The sequence below is a fragment of the Myotis brandtii genome, unplaced genomic scaffold (assembly GCF_000412655.1).
Source record: "Myotis brandtii unplaced genomic scaffold, ASM41265v1 scaffold122, whole genome shotgun sequence".
In the NCBI taxonomy this organism is placed as follows: domain Eukaryota; kingdom Metazoa; phylum Chordata; class Mammalia; order Chiroptera; family Vespertilionidae; genus Myotis; species Myotis brandtii.
Genome location: NW_005354255.1, coordinates 1123226 through 1140492, shown reverse-complemented (window position 1 = coordinate 1140492; position 17267 = coordinate 1123226). Strand labels below are relative to the sequence as shown.

The window sequence follows — 17267 nt, the reverse complement described above, 5'->3', positions numbered from 1 at the left end:
GGCTGCCCGGGCCTCGCTGCTGCTGCTGCCGGCAGGATGCGTGTCTCCAGGAAGCTCCTTGCCCCCCGGGCATTTCGGTGCTGGGCTTTGGGCAGCGGCCCAGGCCTGCATGCGCGGCTCCGCTCTGGCCTCCCCAGGGTTGGGGGAGACCCAGGCCTGTGAGCCTCGGGGCAGGACTTGTGTCTGTCTGTGCTGGCTGTGCCCCGGAGCCTAGCACAGGGCCTGGCACACACGGGCGGTCAGTGCACGTGATGAATGAAAGAACCACGGCTTCCCCTTGGGCCTGGGTTTGCACAGACACTGGGGTCGGATGGGGGTGGAGGCTCAGGGACACCAGCGCTTGGTGACAGCTGGGCATGCGCGGAACCTGCTCTCAACTTTCTGGGGAGGGACACGAGGAGGTCAATTACCGAACGTCTCCAACGTGGAGCTCAGATCCAGGGTCTGGCCCTGTGGACACATAAACCACGTTTGAGCAGATGCCTGAATAAGTGAGGGAGTGAGCCGGACAGGCATCTGCAGGAAAGGCATGCCAGGTAGAGGAACAGCATGTGCAAAGGCCCTGGGGCAGGGCCGTGCCCGGTGTGCCGGAGGAACAGTGAGGAGCCGCAGAGGGAGCAAGCGGGGGAGAAGGAGCTGGTGAGGAGCAGGTCATACAGGGCCGTGTGGGCTCCGGGGAAGGGTTTGGACTTTCATACAGTTATAGACCCAAACTCAGTCCAGTGTGATGGGGACTAGGACAAAGGTTTGGAAAGGGGGCCGAGGGAGGGTGTTCCGGAAAAGATGTTAAATGAGCCCGGAACGGTGGCTAGAGTTTGCCTGAGCGGGAGAGGGGCAGGGAAGGTGCCGGAGGAGTGCGGCGAGAGGAGGAAGGCCAGGTCACGTGTACAGAGGCCTTCCAGGACAAAGCACGGTGAACCTTCGCGGGTGAATGTTTAAAAATGGCTGGTGACACGGGGAGCTGGGAATTCCAGGGCCTGGCTTTGGCTCTCTCTCCAGCTGGCTGGCGCTGGGAGGCGACGTGGCAGCCCAGCAAAGCCAGCTACACTTGGAAGGCCGCGAAGGCTGGAAAAGAAACCAGGTGAGCTCTCCATGGCAGCCGGTGCTGGCCCAGCAGACAAGCCGCTGGGCCCCAGTGGGAACGCTAGGCTCCCCTGCATCCTGCCAGGTTTTAGATACGTGTAATTATCGTTTCAGCAAGTCCTGTGCTTTCTACATCCCAAAGATTAAACCCGGGGCCAGGTTCTTATGCTGGCTGGGACGCTGCCCACACCTCCTCCGAGCCCTCCCAGCACCCAAGAATCCAGAATTCACTCAACAGCCAGAGACTGTGTGTGTGTGTGTGTGTGTGTGTGTGTGTGTGTGTGTGTGTGTGTATTTTGGTAAAATATATATATAATTCACCAGCTTAACCACTTTTAAGTGTATAGTTCAGTGACGTTGAATACATTCACCTTGTGCAACTGTCCCCACCATACATCCTCAGAACTTTCTCATTTTCCTAAACTGAAATTCTGTCCCCATTAAACACTACCTCTCCACCCGCCTCTCCCAGCCCCTGGCTCCCACCGTCTACTTCCCTATGGATCTGTGAATGTGACTCCCCTAGGGACCTCCTGGGAGTGGAATCACACAGTATCTGTCCTTTTGTGTCCGGCTATGTCACTGAGCCCAGTGTCCTCCAGGTTCATCCACCTTGTAGCAGGTGTCAGAATGTCCTTCCTTTTTAAGGCTGAATAATATTCCACTGTCTGGATGGACCTCATTGTGTTTATCCACTCATCTGTCGATGGACACTTGGGTTGCTTCAAACTTCTGGCTGTTGTGAAAAATGCTGCTATGAATATAGGTGTGCAAATACCTGTTTGAGTCCCTGCTTTCAATTCTTTGGCGTTTGTACATAGGCATGGAATAGTTGGGTCATAGGGAAATTCTATGTCTAACTTTAAGTGTTTTATTTTATTTTATGTATTTGGTTTTGAGAGAGAGAGAGAGACATCGATTTGTTGTTCCACTTACGCATGCACATCATTGATTCTTGTATATGCCCTGACTGGGGATCGAACCCATAACCTTAACATATTGGGATGAGGCTCTAACCAACTGAGCTACCCGGCCAGGGCTCAATGTTTAAGTTTTTGAGCAACCTCCAAGCTGTTTCCCACAGTGGTCGCACCATTCTCCATGCCCACCAATAGTACATGAGGGTTCCACTTTCTCCACATCCTCATAGCCAGGCATTTAAAAATATAACACAAGTCACGTCCTGTCACTCCTCATCGTGCTTGAGAATAACACCCAAGCTTCTCACCGCAGCCCACGTGGCCCTGATGGCCCAGCTTCTCTCCTCTTTGATCCCCTTTGCTCACCATGTTCTTCAAACATCCCATGTTTATTCCTGCCCCAGGACCTTTGCACTTGCGACACCATCTGCCCCAGCTCTGCCCATGGCTGGCTTCTGTCCATTCCTCAGTCCTCCGCACTAACGTCACCTCCTCAGAGAGGTTCTGCCTGACTTCTATTTTGAAAGCCACCCCCAGAGCCTCTCTCTGTCCCCTCACCCAGTTTCACTGCCTCTGTGGAACGGAGAAACGTCTGAAATTATCTCAGCCTTCTCCTGTTTGTTCTTTTCCTGTCTGTCTCTCCTCCCTTGGCTCTCTGCCATTTTCCCGATGCCTGGCAAGCAGTAGCTGGTCAGTAAACATCTGTGACATGAATGCCGGTGGCACCTTGATCTCCCAGCTACGAACTGGAAGTTTTAGCCACCGGGATGAGAGCAGTGGTCAGGTGCGCAGGGGGCAGGTGCTCCAGGGCAGGAGGGCAGCAGCAGAGGCCACGGCAGGGCCTCCGTCATGGGCTGGGACCGACCACAGTTGGGCTCGTGGCCACGGACAGGAAAGAACAGCCAGTACAGTCCCATCAGCGGGATCCAGGTTACATTTCTATTGTCGCCGTGAGCATGTGTTTGTTCGAGCAGAAGGCTGCAGGGGGCGGTGACATTCCAGCTGCACATGAGCACCCCCACGGGCCTGGGCCCCAGCCAAACGAGGATGTCACTTGAAATACAGCTGCTGCCGAGGGCCGGGCTCTCACTCACACTAGCGCGCGTGCGCGTGGCTGTGCTCCGTGCCTGGTGCAGGGAGCCTGTGTGTCTTTCTAAGGACATCTTGGAGGAAGGTTCCAGAATGAGGGGGGAGCAGGAGCCAGGTGGATACTGAGGGAACAGTGTCCCGCGCAGAGGGAACAGCCCGTGCTAAGGTCCTCGGGCAGGACCCCGAGCGGAGTGTGGAGGAACGGCGGGGAGGCCTGTGTGACTGGAGCCGAGTGAACAAGGGGGAGAGAGGGAGGAGGGGAGGGCGGGGACGGGCTGAGGGCAGATCACGCCGGGCCTTGTGAGCCACGGGGAGGACTGGGACTCTTACTCCGAGGGAGGTGGGAGCCCTGGAAGGCTGTGAGCAGAGGAGGGACAAAATCGCTTAACTTGTGAGTTTGGCAAAATGCTCTCCCCCAAACAGATTTTATCCCCTGGTCTGTGGTTGGCCCCTCTCCTCCTTGGGCTCTAAAATCCTCAAACGGTTTGAGTCAAACCCATAAAGTCAGGGAACAGTTGATCATGCCCACTTTACAGATAGGGAAAACCGAGGCTCAGAGGGGAGAGAGACCCGAGTAGTCCACGTTCCCACGCCAGGCTGTGCCAGAGCTGGGACTCGATCCCAGGATTTGGGGCACAGCTGTCGCTTCCAGAAGATGCCCCACGTTCAGATGAGTCTGTGACCTGCCGCCTCTTCCTCACGACCCCAGTGCGTCTGACAGGCTCTGGAAGGCCCACACCGGCCCCGAGAACTCCGCAGCGATGCCTTTCGACCAGGGACCCCCATGCTCAGGGGATGTGTATTCACATCTCGGGGGGACCCCCACAGGCATTCCCCAGCTCAGCTGCCGACAGCATAAACTTCAGCTCACCAGCTTCCGCCGTCCGCGGGGGGACCCCCACAGGCATTCCCCAGCTCAGCTGCCAACAGCATAAACTTCGGCTCACCAGCTTCCGCCGTCCTGCCTTGGTTCTTACAGCCTGTCCGTCCACGTTGTCCTCATGCTATTCAGAGTACGTTCTGAGCCAGATTGAACGAGGGGACTGCAGAAAACGGGTGCGGGGCGGGGTCGACAAGGTCAGGAGAAAGGTCACGAACAAGCAATGTTAAAGTTCGATAAGATGTTCATTGTTATGTTTTTCCGAGAGGAGCAACCAGAACCAGGCTGCTGCGTCCGTTTTCCTTGCTGTGAGGGTGAGCGGGGCTGTCGGCCTCCGGCAAGGGCAGCTGCAGGGAGTCGGTGTAGCCGTCTTCTCTTCTGGAATATGGGCGCGATCATCACGTCTCTTCTGCGGGAGTTTTGAAGTTTAAATGAGTCCATGGAAGCGACACTTGGAGCCTCGCAGGCTAGAGCAGTGGTTCTCAACCTTCCTAACGCCGCGACCCTTTAATACAGTGCCTCATGTTGTGGTGACCCCCCAGCCATAAAATTATTTTCGTTGCTACTTCATAACTGTAATTTTGCTACTGTTATGAATCATAATGTAAATATCTGATACGCAGGATGTATTTAGGCGACCCCTGTGAAAGGGTCATTCGACCCCCAAAGGGGTCGCGACCCCCAGGTTGAGAACCGCTGGTCTAGGGATGACGGCTAAGTGTGACTGTCGGATGTACCGTCTGAAAAGGAGTGACCTTGTCAACTTTCCCAGGAGCTGGTCTCAGCCCCTCATGTGCCAGGGCTGCGTGGCCTCCCTTGCACTTGGCAGAGCCTGAAATCGTCCTCCTGGTGTCTGTGGTGACTTGTTCATGGCCTGTTGCTCCCCCGTTAGGGACGTCAGCGCCACCAGGGCAGGGACTTTGTCCGTGTGGGTCACTGCTGTGTCCTCCGAGCACTTGGTGCCCAGGACACACTGAGTGTCACAGGAGAGAGGTAAACGGCCGTGCAGTTTAGCTCCGATTCACGGATGAGGACACAGGCGCAGAGGCATAAAGGACTTGCCCGGAGCACACAGCAAAGGGCCGGAGGGAACGTGTTTAGGCCTGGCTGGTCACACACGCTTTCTGTCCCACCTTCTTTTCCTTGTTTACAACCCTGTACAAATGGATTTGACCTTTTTTTCCATTAGCACCTCCCCCTACAGAGCCTTTTCGACATTTTTTTCCCGAATCACTTCACCCCACGAAATTTTAATATCTATTAAATAGATATGATTACACCTATTTATGTAGTGTATCTATATCTATACATATATTTATATTCTATACATCAAAAGAGCAACATTCTCTAATCCTCTTATACCACCCCCAAGAACCAATTTTTGCCCCCACTGAGGATGGACGGATCTAGACAAGGGGCCCCTCCTTGGCCCTGCTGAGATACGGGCCGGTCACTCTGTGGGGGGCTGTCCTGGACACTGTGGGGTGCTGAGCCGCATCCCTGGCCCCCGCTCACTCGATGCCAGGAGCACCCCATTGTGACAAGCACAGCCCTGGGGGCCAGAATCACCCCAGTTCAGAACCTCTAGGCTAGGCAGACAGCTTCTGATACCACCTTTGGGAACCCGACTCTCTGAGCTGGGCCTCAGTTTACCAACTCCATCGATGGCGCGGATTGAATTGGACGGCACCAGGAAGCTCTGAGCACGGTGAGAACTTGGCACTGGAAGCTGCCCGCTTGGAGGCTGGGGCTGGGGCAGGAGCCAGCCTCTAGCGTTATCTGCTGCGGGTGCATCTGTGGAGACGGGAGGACGATGCATTTCAGGGCTGGGTGTCTAAGTACGTGGAGGAGGAGGAGCTCGCTGTGCCTCTCCTCCCCCGATTGTCCAGGGAACATCCAGGGCAGCTCCGCCCAGCAGAGCCGGCAGTGACGCCGGCGTGTTCAGCACGGTCCCAGCTGGTATGTGTGGCTGTGGAGGATTGAAAGGCAACCAGTGCAACTGGTGTCCTGAAAATTTCATTTCAGTTCATTTCATTTAAATGCAAAGTCGCATGTGGCTAGTGGCTCACCTCCTAGACAGCTCTCGAAGCTGACCCAGATGACAGGCAAGCGGTCAGCAGGTGGGGGAGAACTGTTCTGAGGTTTCAGAGATGATTAGAAAGAAGATGGCATCATAAAAAGGAAGGAGATTCTGACACAGGCTACAACGTGAATGGGACTGAGAGCATTACGCTCAGTGAGATAAACCAGGCACGGAAGGACAGATACTGCGTGATTCCACGCATACGGGGTCTCTAGGGGAGTCGAAGTCATCAACACAGAAGGTAGATGGTAAGAGCCAGGGGCTGGGGGCGGGGTGGGGGGGTGGTTAGTGTTTAATGGAGACAGAGCATCCGTTTGGGAAAATGAGAAAGTTCTGGAGACGGATGGCGGGGACGGTTATACAACATTGTGGATGTAGGTAATGAGCTGTACACTGAGAAATGGTGAAAGTTTATGCTATGCTCTTAACTGCAATCTGAAAGTTAAATGTAAAAATATTTTAATGAGATAGCAAATAAGTACATCATCATATTATTAAGAAATTACACGTATTTAAATTAAAAAATATTTCCCAGGACGATGGAGAAGGAAGAGATCTTCTTCAACCCAACAAAGGGATCTGCAGAAACCCACAGCTAACGTCAGGCTTAGTGGTGAGGGCGTGAGCGAGTTCCTGACGCTCAGGAGCGAGGCGGACTGCTGCCCGCTGCTCTTTAACATTGCTCTGGAGATCCTAGCCAGTGCAATAAGGCACGAAAAGGAAATCAGAGGCCTACAGATTGGAAAGGAAGAAATAAAACTGTTTCTATTTTATTTGCAAAGGACATCATGGTCTACATAGAAAATCCCAAGGAATTAAAAAAAATAAAGCTTTTAGAACTAAGAAGTAGGTTCAGCAAGGCTGCAAAATACAGGATGCACACAAAAAATCCAATCGCACCTCTAAATGCTAGCAGTGAACAATTAGAAACAAAAATTAAAAACACGGTATCGTTTATAATCTGTCCCCAAACTTACCATGTATTGATTGGCAATTGGATGGCAACTGTTTTACACTTCATATTAGCTAACTGGGTGACTCACCAAACCCGGGGAGGTGGGGTTATTATTTTGCCCATTTTACAGATGAGGAAACCAAGGCTCAAAGAGGTGGTGTGGCTGGCCTGCGGTCCCAGAGCGGATGAACAATGAGACAAGGCTCCAGCTAGAGCCAGCCATAGCCTAGTGCAGTCGCTTGTAATGGATACAGAGCCACCAAGGCACAAATAACAAAGCTGGTAATAATAGTAATGAGGCTCCTCCTCCGTTTGATGCAGCACTTACTGCACACCAGCCTTTGTTTCGGGCACTTCATTGTAGCATCATCACCTTTTCCCCGATAAACAGCCTTCAGGGGAGGTGCCGGGGTTGTGCCCATTTCACAGATGAAGAGAGTAAGGCTCAGAGAGAGAGGCAGCATTGCTTCTGAGGCCCACAGCCTGGTCCGCCTGGTTCCAAAGCCACAAGCACAGAGGCGGTGCTCAGGAAACACGCCCGTTCCGGAGCGTCAGCCAGGCACTGCTGCCTGCTGAGTCCCTGTGGGCACCAGTTCTGGAAGAGGGTCCCGTGCCCGAGGCCTAGAGCCCGGCGGATGAGTGCCCGGGCTGGGCACTTCCCAATGGAGTGGCCACCGTGCCCAGCCGTGGGGCCATCCAAGCGGGACTGGCCAGCTCCGAGGGGCTGCTGGCTGCCCAACCTGGAAGCACACTCCCCTCGGCCGCTGCCCAGCCATGCCCAGCCCAGTCGGCCACGGCTGGGGCTGCAAAGCCAAGTCAAGAAGGAGCTGCCCCCATCCACCCACTCCAGGATGGGAAACTGAGGCACGGGGCCCGCACAGGCCCCTCCTGTGCGGTTTGTGGCGCCCTCCATCTTGGCAGCCAGTAGGTGTACCACACACAACGTGTGCAAAGCCGCTAGCACAGTGCCAGGCGAACAGCAGGAGCGCGTGACTGTTTTAGGAAGTATCCGCGTTATTATTATCTCCATGACAACACCGAGGGAACAGAGGCCCCGAGAGGGGAAGTGACCTCGCCACGACCACACCTCCTCGGAGGCTCCCAGACGGATGGGAACTCGGCGGCTGATCCCAGAAGCCAGATGGCGCACGCGCAGTGTTGGATGTCTGGCCACCTGCCCAGACGAAGGAAGAAACACAGTTGACCCTTGAACAACATGGGCTTGAAGAGCATGGATCCACGTCTACGTGGAATTTTTTTCAGTAAATACTGTAAATGTGTTTTCTGTTCCTTATGCTTTTTGAACAACCTTTTCTCTAGCTTACTTTATCGTAACAATGCAGTCTATCCTACATATAACAGACAAAGTATGTGTCAGACTGTGTATGTTATCAGTAGGGTTTCTGGTCAACAGTAAGCTATTAATTGAGTTTTGGGGGGAGTCCAATGTTACAAGGATTTTTAACAACGCCCCTGACCCCCACATTGCTCCAGGCTCAACTGTGACCCTCATCACAGAGCACAAGTGCTGTGGGGTGGGGACCTTTTCATCATTTTAACCCTGTTTTCCTTGCCTATAAAATGGGTACAGTAACAATGCCAGCTTTGTGGCTATCTTAAGGATTTGAGGGAGCATATAAAATGGGAACAGCAATATCTGCAGTCATCTTAGGGATTTTAAAAATAATCTATAATAATAAAAGGGTAATATGCTAATTAGGCCAGACGTCCTTCCGGATGTCCTTCCTGACAAAGCTGGGGCCGGAGGGAAGCCAACCGGGTCCCGGGTGCCTGTGGGCGCCCGAGGGAAGCCAGCCCAGGTCCTGGGTGCCAGAGGAAAGCCGGTGCCGGCAGCCGGGGGAAGGAAGGCCTACCCTTGCACGAATTTTCGTGCATCGGGCCTCTAGTGATAATAATAATGAGGACATTACCATGTATGCCCAAGCACTTCATATGTATTATCCCCTTGTCACCTCCTGGCAACCCAGTCAGGCTGGGCGATGCTCACACCCATTTGAAAGAGGAGAAGTCTGCAGCTCAGAGAAGTAGGTGACTGGCCTACGGTCACACAGCGATTGCTCTCAGCTCTGGGTGTGGCAGGGGCAGCGGGTATGGGGGGCCGAGTCTCTCTCTCTGGCATTTGATTGTGATTCCCAGCACCTTTCTGTTCGACCTGAAAGACAAATGGGTGGGTCCTGGGTTCTGTGCAGCTGGGCTGGGCCCTGGGCCCCTCTCAGCCTGGGTCCTGGGTGGGTGTGGGGCTGCAGAGGGAGCTGGCGTGATCACCCTTCATCCAGGCCACCGGAGCCGATAACGCTGAGCTCAGCGTCTGCCCGCTGCACCCGTCCGCCAAGGAGCCTGACTATTTTTAGATAAGATGGATGGGCGAGTGCTGGGGCGGGAGGTAGCCCGCAAGCCAGGCAGCGGGTGGGGGCATTGCCGCTGCAGAGGGATGCCCCTCGGCCCCCTCTCTGGAGACGCTGAGTAGCACCCCGAGACCAAGGGCTGAGCCCTTAGGACTTGAAGGGCAGAGGCCGAGAGGAGTGGGCCCCAGGGTTCAAGAACTCATCTTTCTGGCCTCAGTTTCCCCATCTGTAAGCTCCTAGGACCGAGGCAAGATTAAATGAGCTCCCCTGTTTCACAAACGAGGAGACTGAGGCTCAGGGGAAGAGCTGTAACCCCCCACTGCGTCGGCCCCTGCACATGGCTTCTCGCCCTGTGAGGCCAATTCCAGCACCTGGCTGCACCGAGAGCCCCGGCACCGGTGCTGATGCCTGCAGGTGCCCGGCCAGACACCCATGACCCCCTGGGGCAGCAGCCAAGGGAGGGGCCAAGCAAAGACCCCGGGGCCTCAAACGTTCAGGGCCCGGCCTGTATCACCAACTCCTTCCTCTCCTGGCAGATGCGGAGCAGAGCGGCAGTCCCCGGGCCGGGATAGGCTCTGACCAGGAGGACAGCAAGCCCATCACGCTGGGTGAGTCTGGGGCAGGCGAGGGGTGGTGGGCGTGGCCCGTCCTCATATTTAACATGGGGATCATTTTCCGAGCACCCCCCTCGCGTGCTCTGGTGGCTCCGTGTGTGTGCCTGACGCACGCGAATGGTTCGTTCCTCACAGCTACGCAATGGGGCAGCTGCTGGGTGGTTCCATTTTGCAAGTAAGGAAACTGAGGCTCAGAGAGGTTAAGGCACTCACTCAGCCCCGGAGAGAGGCCCTAGGGCACCCGCATTCCCAGGGGATATTTAACAATAAATAGGAGAGTCAGTTCTATGTTGGGAGGTGGAAAGTGGGAGAATTTGCCTGAAGCAGGGCTGGGAGCAGAGCCCTGAAGAATAGAAGGATTTGGAAGCTGCTTCTGCCCTGCCCTCCCCCTGCCCGCCCCCAATTCCAAATCCCACAGTCTGTTCTCTCCAAAGTGGCCAGAGGGCGCCTGTGAGCACCTGAGTTAGGTCCCACCCTCCTCTGCCCAAAGCCCTCCAGGGCTCCCACTTTGGGTGGAGGGTGAGCCCAAGGCCTTCCCACAAGGCCCCCACCCCACCCCACCCGACCCCTCCCTGCTCTCCCCTCCTCCCTCTCTCCCCCTCGCTCACTCTACTCACTTGCTCTGTTCCAGCTACATGGGGCTCCTCCTCGTTCTCCCAACATGCAAGGCATGATCCCGACTCAGGGCCTTGGCATGTGCTGTGAGCCCTGCCTGGACAGCTATCCGCTCTCCCGCTTTCTCCAGATCTTCCAGGCCTCCGCTCAAATGCACCCCTCAAAGGGCCCTCAGCTCCAGCAGCCTCGGCCACTCTGATCACCACCCTCTGTTTTATTCCCTCCGAGGAAGTTAGTGACTGCATATGTGTTTGCTTCCTCCCCTAATGGGACATCACTCGAGCAGAGGTTTTTGTCTATCTTGATTACTATTGTGTCCTCAGTGCCTAGAATAATACCTGGTACACAGTCAGTGACTCAATAAATATTTGTAGAGAGAAAGGAAGGAGGAAGGCAGGTATGAAGCAGAGAGAAAAAAAGAAACTGGAGAGATGAGAAGGGAGGGAAGGAGGGAGGGAGGGAGGGAAGAAGGAAAGAAGGAAGGGAGGGAGGCCAGTATGTGAGGGCATCCTGTTGGAGGCACCGGCCCAGCCATGCCCGCAGAGGCTGGCTGGTTCAAGGAGGTTCCCAGGCCCCCAGGCCGCTCCTCACGGGCCATCTGTGACCAGAGTCCTCCTTGGCCTCCTGAGACCCCGGAACCTCCTTCTGACTCAGACGTTCAAGGAGGCTGGGCAGCTGCACACTTTGGCCTGGTCCCCTGAGGAGCTCCAGCGTCTGGCGGAGGAAATCACTTCCTTTCCACCCGCCAGGGAGTCCCCTGGAGATGGAGCTGGGCGAGTGCTGGACAAACAGGAAACCCCGGCGCGGGGAGGGCAGGGGGCCTGCCGACACCAGCTGGCCAGTTGGGTGGGCAGGAAACAGCTATGGCCACTTGCCCTGGACACTGGGGGTCCACCGCCCTGTCCTTCCTGGGATGTGGTGACCCTGTGCTTCCCAGCATGAGCCTGGGAAGATGACAGGTGCTCAATGAATGGTGGGCACAGAGCTTGTCATCAGGAAGGCTGGGGCTCCTGGGCTGTCCAGGATGTTGGACCGCAGGAGAACAGCACCGTGGTGAGCTCCCTGCAGCTGGTGCTGTCCCGTGGGGGCCGGAAGAACTGCGCCCAGCACACTCACACACACACACACTCACTCACACACACACACTCACACACACTCACACATACGCACACACACACTCACACATACACACATACACACACACTCACACACGCACACACACACACACTCACACACACACACACACACACTCACACACACACATACACACACACTCACACACACTCACTCACACACACACACACTCACTCACACACACACACTCACACACACACACACACACACTCACACACACACATACACACACACTCACACACACTCACTCACACACACACACACTCACTCACACACACACACTCACACACACACACACACACACTCACACACACACATACACACACACTCACACACACACACTCACACATACACATACATACACACACACACACACACTCACACACACACTCACACACACTCACACATACACATACATACACACACACACACACACTCACACATACTCTCTCTCTCACACACACACACACACACACACACACACACACGGCCTAGAGATTCCTGCCTGCCCACCCCACACCCTTTCTGACCACTCTCCCAGAAGCAGGGCTGGGAGCAGAGCCCTGAAGAATGGAAAGGATTCGAAAGCTCCTTTCACTCCAGCCCTGTTGGCCTCCACCTTGCCAAGTGCATTCCAACCCCAGGGCCTTTGCACGGGCCATTCTTGCCACCAGGAACTTGGTGGCCCCCAGGGAGGTGGTGAAACATCACATCTATGATCGTCCCAACCGGAGTGGCCAACACGTGCAGGGCAGTCACCCTGTGCCACGCACTGCTGTTCTTGGCATCCGCATTTGAACGCACGTAGTCCCGTTTTCCACCGGCAGGTACCCCAGGGTCTCGGTAAAATGCTGCCCTCTCCGTGCGGCTTTCTCTGAGCCTGTGAGTCAGATAGGTCCCCTTCCCCGGAGCTTCCTCACCCTGCCCGCCCTGCCCCTGCCCGACATACCTCACGCTGGACTTAGTGATGTTAACATTTTTTCTATTGTGATAAACTACACCGAAGATAAATGTTATCATTTTAACCTGATTACAATGTAAAATTCAGGGGCATTAAGTACATTCACAATGTTGTGCCACCATCACCACTCTCTAGTTCCAGAACATTCCATCACCTCAAAAGACACTTCATTCCCCCTTAACAGTCACTCCCCACCCCACCCCCAGTCCCTGGCAACCACGAACTCACTCTGTCCCTGTGGATTTGCCTGCTCTGGACATTTTACACAAATCCAGTCACTGCTTATGTGGCCTTTTGTGTCTGGCTTCTCGCACTGAGCATCATGTTTTCAACGTTCATCCACATGGTAGCGAGTGTCGGTGCTTCAACCTTTTTATAGCTGAAAAACATCCTGTTGTCTGGATGGGCCACGGTTGTGTTTATCCATCCATCCATCAGTGGGCACTGAGTTGCTCCCAGTTTGGGCGGTCATGCGTCGTGCTGCTGTGAACATCTGTGTGCAAACCAGCCCAGCCCAGAGAGCAGAGTTCTCTTCCTCTGACCTTAGGTGGGAGTGGTTCTGGGGACGCAGGATTTTCACTTGTGCCTGTGGACCCTCTATTCAGCCTGTGGTCTGAGCCTTTTTGCCAGGCTCTGGCTAGGGACAGGGCGGGGCCTGGGCAGAGAAATCCCTGCCTTTGTGAAGCCCCCAGTCTGGAGGGAGAGAGAGACTGAAGGACAGCATTGCCTGGGGTGATGATTGATACAAAGAAAGCAAGCCTGCCCCTCCTGGGTAGTTTGGTCCACAGCTCTCAACCACCCAGACAACAGGGTATATGGTCCCCATTTTCAAGATTAGGGAGCATAGAGGGGAAGGGATTTGCCCAAGATCACCACCGAGGGGGTGACTGAGCCGAGATTTGAACCGGGGTCCGGCCTCTGCTTGCAACCTGCTGCAGCTTGGGGAGCCCCGAATGAAGAGGAGGCTGGTTATGGGGCCCACCTGGAGAAGGGGAAACTGGGTGCAGATATTAAGACAACAATGTCCCCTCCAGCTGTGTAAGGGCAGAGGGACTCTCCACCTGGCTGGAGTGGCCTAGTTGGTAGCCCCACCACTGTAGGGCTGCAGGAGGAGAGGGGGTGACTACCCAGGCTGGGTCCAGCCCCGAGTCTGGGCAGCGCTGGGGTGTTGAGGAGGGACACAGACACACTGACACCCATTCCCTCCCTTTTCCAGACACAACCGACTTCCAGGAGAGCTTTGTCACCTCTGGTGTGTTCAGTGTCACCGAGCTCATCCAAGTGTCCCGGAGTGAGTATCCACCCGCCTGGGCTGGGCCCCGGACAGGGGCGGGGCTCACAGAGGGAGGGGCGATGGAGAGTAGAGGGACTTCAGGATGGAGGCTCCAAGAGGGAAAGCATCTCAGGGAGAGGGTAGGGACTCAGGGAAGAGGAAGGACCCCATCACCCCCTCTTCTCTCCCTTGTCCTCTCCAGCTACCTAGTCACAAGCCAAGGTTCCTAGGAAGGGCAGTATCCAGGCCCTTCCCAGAGCCCAAGGTCAGGGTGACATGCTCCTCCCCAGGAAACAGAATCCATATGCTGGGGGGAGGGGCTGAAGAACCTTCTTCCCAGCATCTCTCTTTCCTGGAGTCCCACCCCCCCCCATTTTGCTTCCTGCCCCCTTGCGTTCCCTATGAACTTACTGGGGACTCACCCCACTCTCTCAGACACCCCCATTTGAATTCCACCCCAGGGAGTTTTGCTTAACCCTGACCACCATCTTCCCATCCAGATCAGCCTCTGGGAGTGCTGATCTCCAGCCTCTGGGAGTGCTTGGTCTCCAGCCCTGGCTATGCCTCTGCCTCACAGCACAGCCTTGGCTTCTCTTGATGGCCTTGGGTGGGTTTTTTTTAAGTTTTTTTTTTAAGTCTATTGAACAAAGCCAGTCCTGGCCAAATTAAGAACCAGGCCAGTTTGGGAAGGGGCTCTCCCCACCCCTCCAGGGCAAATTGCAGTCCTGGACATTGCTCCCTCCCTCATTCCCCTCCCTGTCACTCTCTGCAGCACCTGTGGTGACTGGAACGGGACCTAACTTCTCGCTGGGTGAGCTTCAGGGGCACCTGGCATATGACCTGAATCCAGCCAGCACCGGCATGAGAAGAACGCTACCCAGCACTTCCTCCAGTGGGTATGTGCCTGGGTCCCCATCTCTGGGCATTTCATGACCCCTCGCCCACTGTGAGCTGGCCCCAGCTGATTCATTCCTCTCCTTGGAATGCCTGCGCTCATGGTCTACTTGGGAAATGCCTACTCATCCTTCAAAACCCAAGTGCATCCTTCCCCTGACATCCCACTCTGGGCTTGAGTCCTACAGGCCCAGACCTTGAGACTCCATGGCAATGAAGACACCGCTTCCTGCCGACATGTGCTGTGTGACCATGACTGGTCGCATCTATTTGGCCTCTGTGTCCTCCTCTGTAAAATGGGATCACAGTCCTACCGGTTGTTCAGAGGACGACAGCAGGCCAAGTCACCAGCCAGGCCTCAGGGCTTTAGTCACCCTCTGCTAGCTTCCTGCAGTGTGGCCCCAAGTGTCGCATCTAAGCAATAGGCAGGTTGACACAGGTGTTACCATAACTGGCTGAAAGTCTGGGGTTTCTTTGAGATCTCGCGAGAGCACCCTCCTCACCCCGCCCCCCTAAGGACCGGAAGTTACAAAGCCCGTCGCCTCCGCCCGCGTCTCCGTGGTAACCGGCCTGCGCTCTTCTTCCCTTGCCCCTTAGGAGCAAGCGGCACAAATCGGGCTCGATGGAGGAAGACGTAGACACCAGCCCCGGCGGCGATTACTACACCTCGCCCAGCTCTCCCACGAGTAGCAGCCGAAACTGGACGGAGGACATGGAAGGAGGTGGGGCTGGCGGCGGTGTGGAGACGGCCTTCCGGTCGGGGTTACGCGGCGGGGACTACGTATTCCGGCAGGCACTACTTGCTTGCCAGGGAGCGGGAAGCGGGCCTGGATCCGTGAGGCCTCCCGGGAATTGTAGTCACGCGGCTGCGCGCAGCTGGAAGTCAAGTCCGGGCTCAAATTCCCGGAGCTTTTTGGTTCCGCTCAGGCCGGCGGGGGTAGAGGGAGTCTCTCCCACGCCCGACTGTCCTGCTCTCTGCCCTTCAGGGACCAGTCTTTGTGGGGTTCCTGATCTATAGAATTGACTCTAACGATTCTGATCAACAGGGTATTTCCTCTAGGCGTCTGCCATAGACCTCATCTAGGGGGTCCTGAGATGTAGGATCCCTTCTCACTGGGGTCCTCGGTGAAGTCCTGTATTTAAGAGACTCCCACCTCCATGGGGATCTTCCCCGGGTGATTCCAGGTCTCTCTTCTCAGCGCTGTTTTTCAGGGTGGTTTCGTTCCGTTGCTCTTCTGTCTTCACAGGGACCTCTACAGGCTCGCTCTCATGTGGTTCCTATTTTATAGGGTCAGCAGTTCCATAGTCTCTTTTCTGTTGAGCGCTGGCTCCTGGGGATTCTTTGTTTACATAACGTCTCCCCAAGTGCTTTCTCCAAAGAGTTCCCTTTTGGGGGGACTCTATCTCCACCAAGATTCTCCTCTAAAGAATCCCTTTCACCTTAAGGTTTTCTCCAGTGGGCCAGCATCTGTGACTCTCAGGAAACGGTGTGCAAAGTGGCTCACAGGCTGCCTTTGCTCTGGGGCAGGCATCCCTGTTATTTCTCAGGTTCTCAGCAGGGTCTGTGCCCGCCCCCCGCCAATTTTAGAAGCATCGCTCTACCCAGTCTCTTATTCCTTATCAAGAATTCACCCCATGGGATAGCCTAAGGGTTATGAAATGGACTCTTGAATCTACCAGTTCTTAGAGCTTCCTGGTGACCCCGCCTCTCTGAGCCTCAGTTTCCTCATCTGTAAAATTGGGGTGTTAATACCTGCAGTACCCACCTTACAGGTTGTTGTGGGGACTAAGTGAATTGATACAGCTGATATCCCTAGGACAGACCTGGCACTTAATAAGCACCCAATAAACCTCAGGATGTGTTTTCTCTCCCCCTCCCCCCCCCCCCCCCCCCCCCCACCTTCTCCTCTTTCCCTCCTCCCTATCCCTATAGAGCAGCGGTTCTCAACCTGTGGGTCGCGACCCCTTTGGGGGTCGCCTAAGACCATCGGAAAACTCATATATAATTACATATTGCTTTTGTGATTAATCACTATGCTTTAATTATGTTCAATTTGTAACAGTGAAATTGGGGGTCACCACAACATGAGGAACTGTATTAAAGGGTCGTGGCATTAGGAAGGTTGAGAACCACTGCTATAGAGCCTGCTTTCTCATAAAGATCTGTCCATACCTGTAGGATTCTCAAAAAGCAGCATTACAATAAAGAGGGCACGCTCAGGCACCAGAGAGACCTAGGTTCAAATCCCAGCTCTGCCCTGACTTGCTTTGTGGGCTGTGTTACCTGGGGCAGGTAACGTAACTTACCTGATCCTCCGTTTTCTCATCCTCAAAGCAGGAGTGATGAATAACTCTTCTTTCAGAAAGTTGGAAGAAGGAAGTGGAAGGATATGGGTAGAG

At 54.9% G+C, this 17267-nt stretch overlaps 1 protein-coding gene across 3 annotated transcripts in view; it reads left to right on the top strand.

Moving 5' to 3' along the window:
• The window catches only part of NFIC (nuclear factor I/C (CCAAT-binding transcription factor)), a 64147-nt gene that overhangs the window by 32656 nt on the left and 14224 nt on the right, over positions 1–17267 (top strand). For all 3 annotated transcript variants that reach the window (XM_014533624.1, XM_014533616.1, XM_014533618.1), the window contains exons 3-6: positions 9913–9984; positions 13917–13991; positions 14746–14869; positions 15465–15589. In XM_014533624.1, the coding sequence (XP_014389110.1) occupies positions 9913–9984; positions 13917–13991; positions 14746–14869; positions 15465–15589 (396 nt within the window). The remainder of the gene's footprint in view (positions 1–9912; positions 9985–13916; positions 13992–14745; positions 14870–15464; positions 15590–17267) is intronic.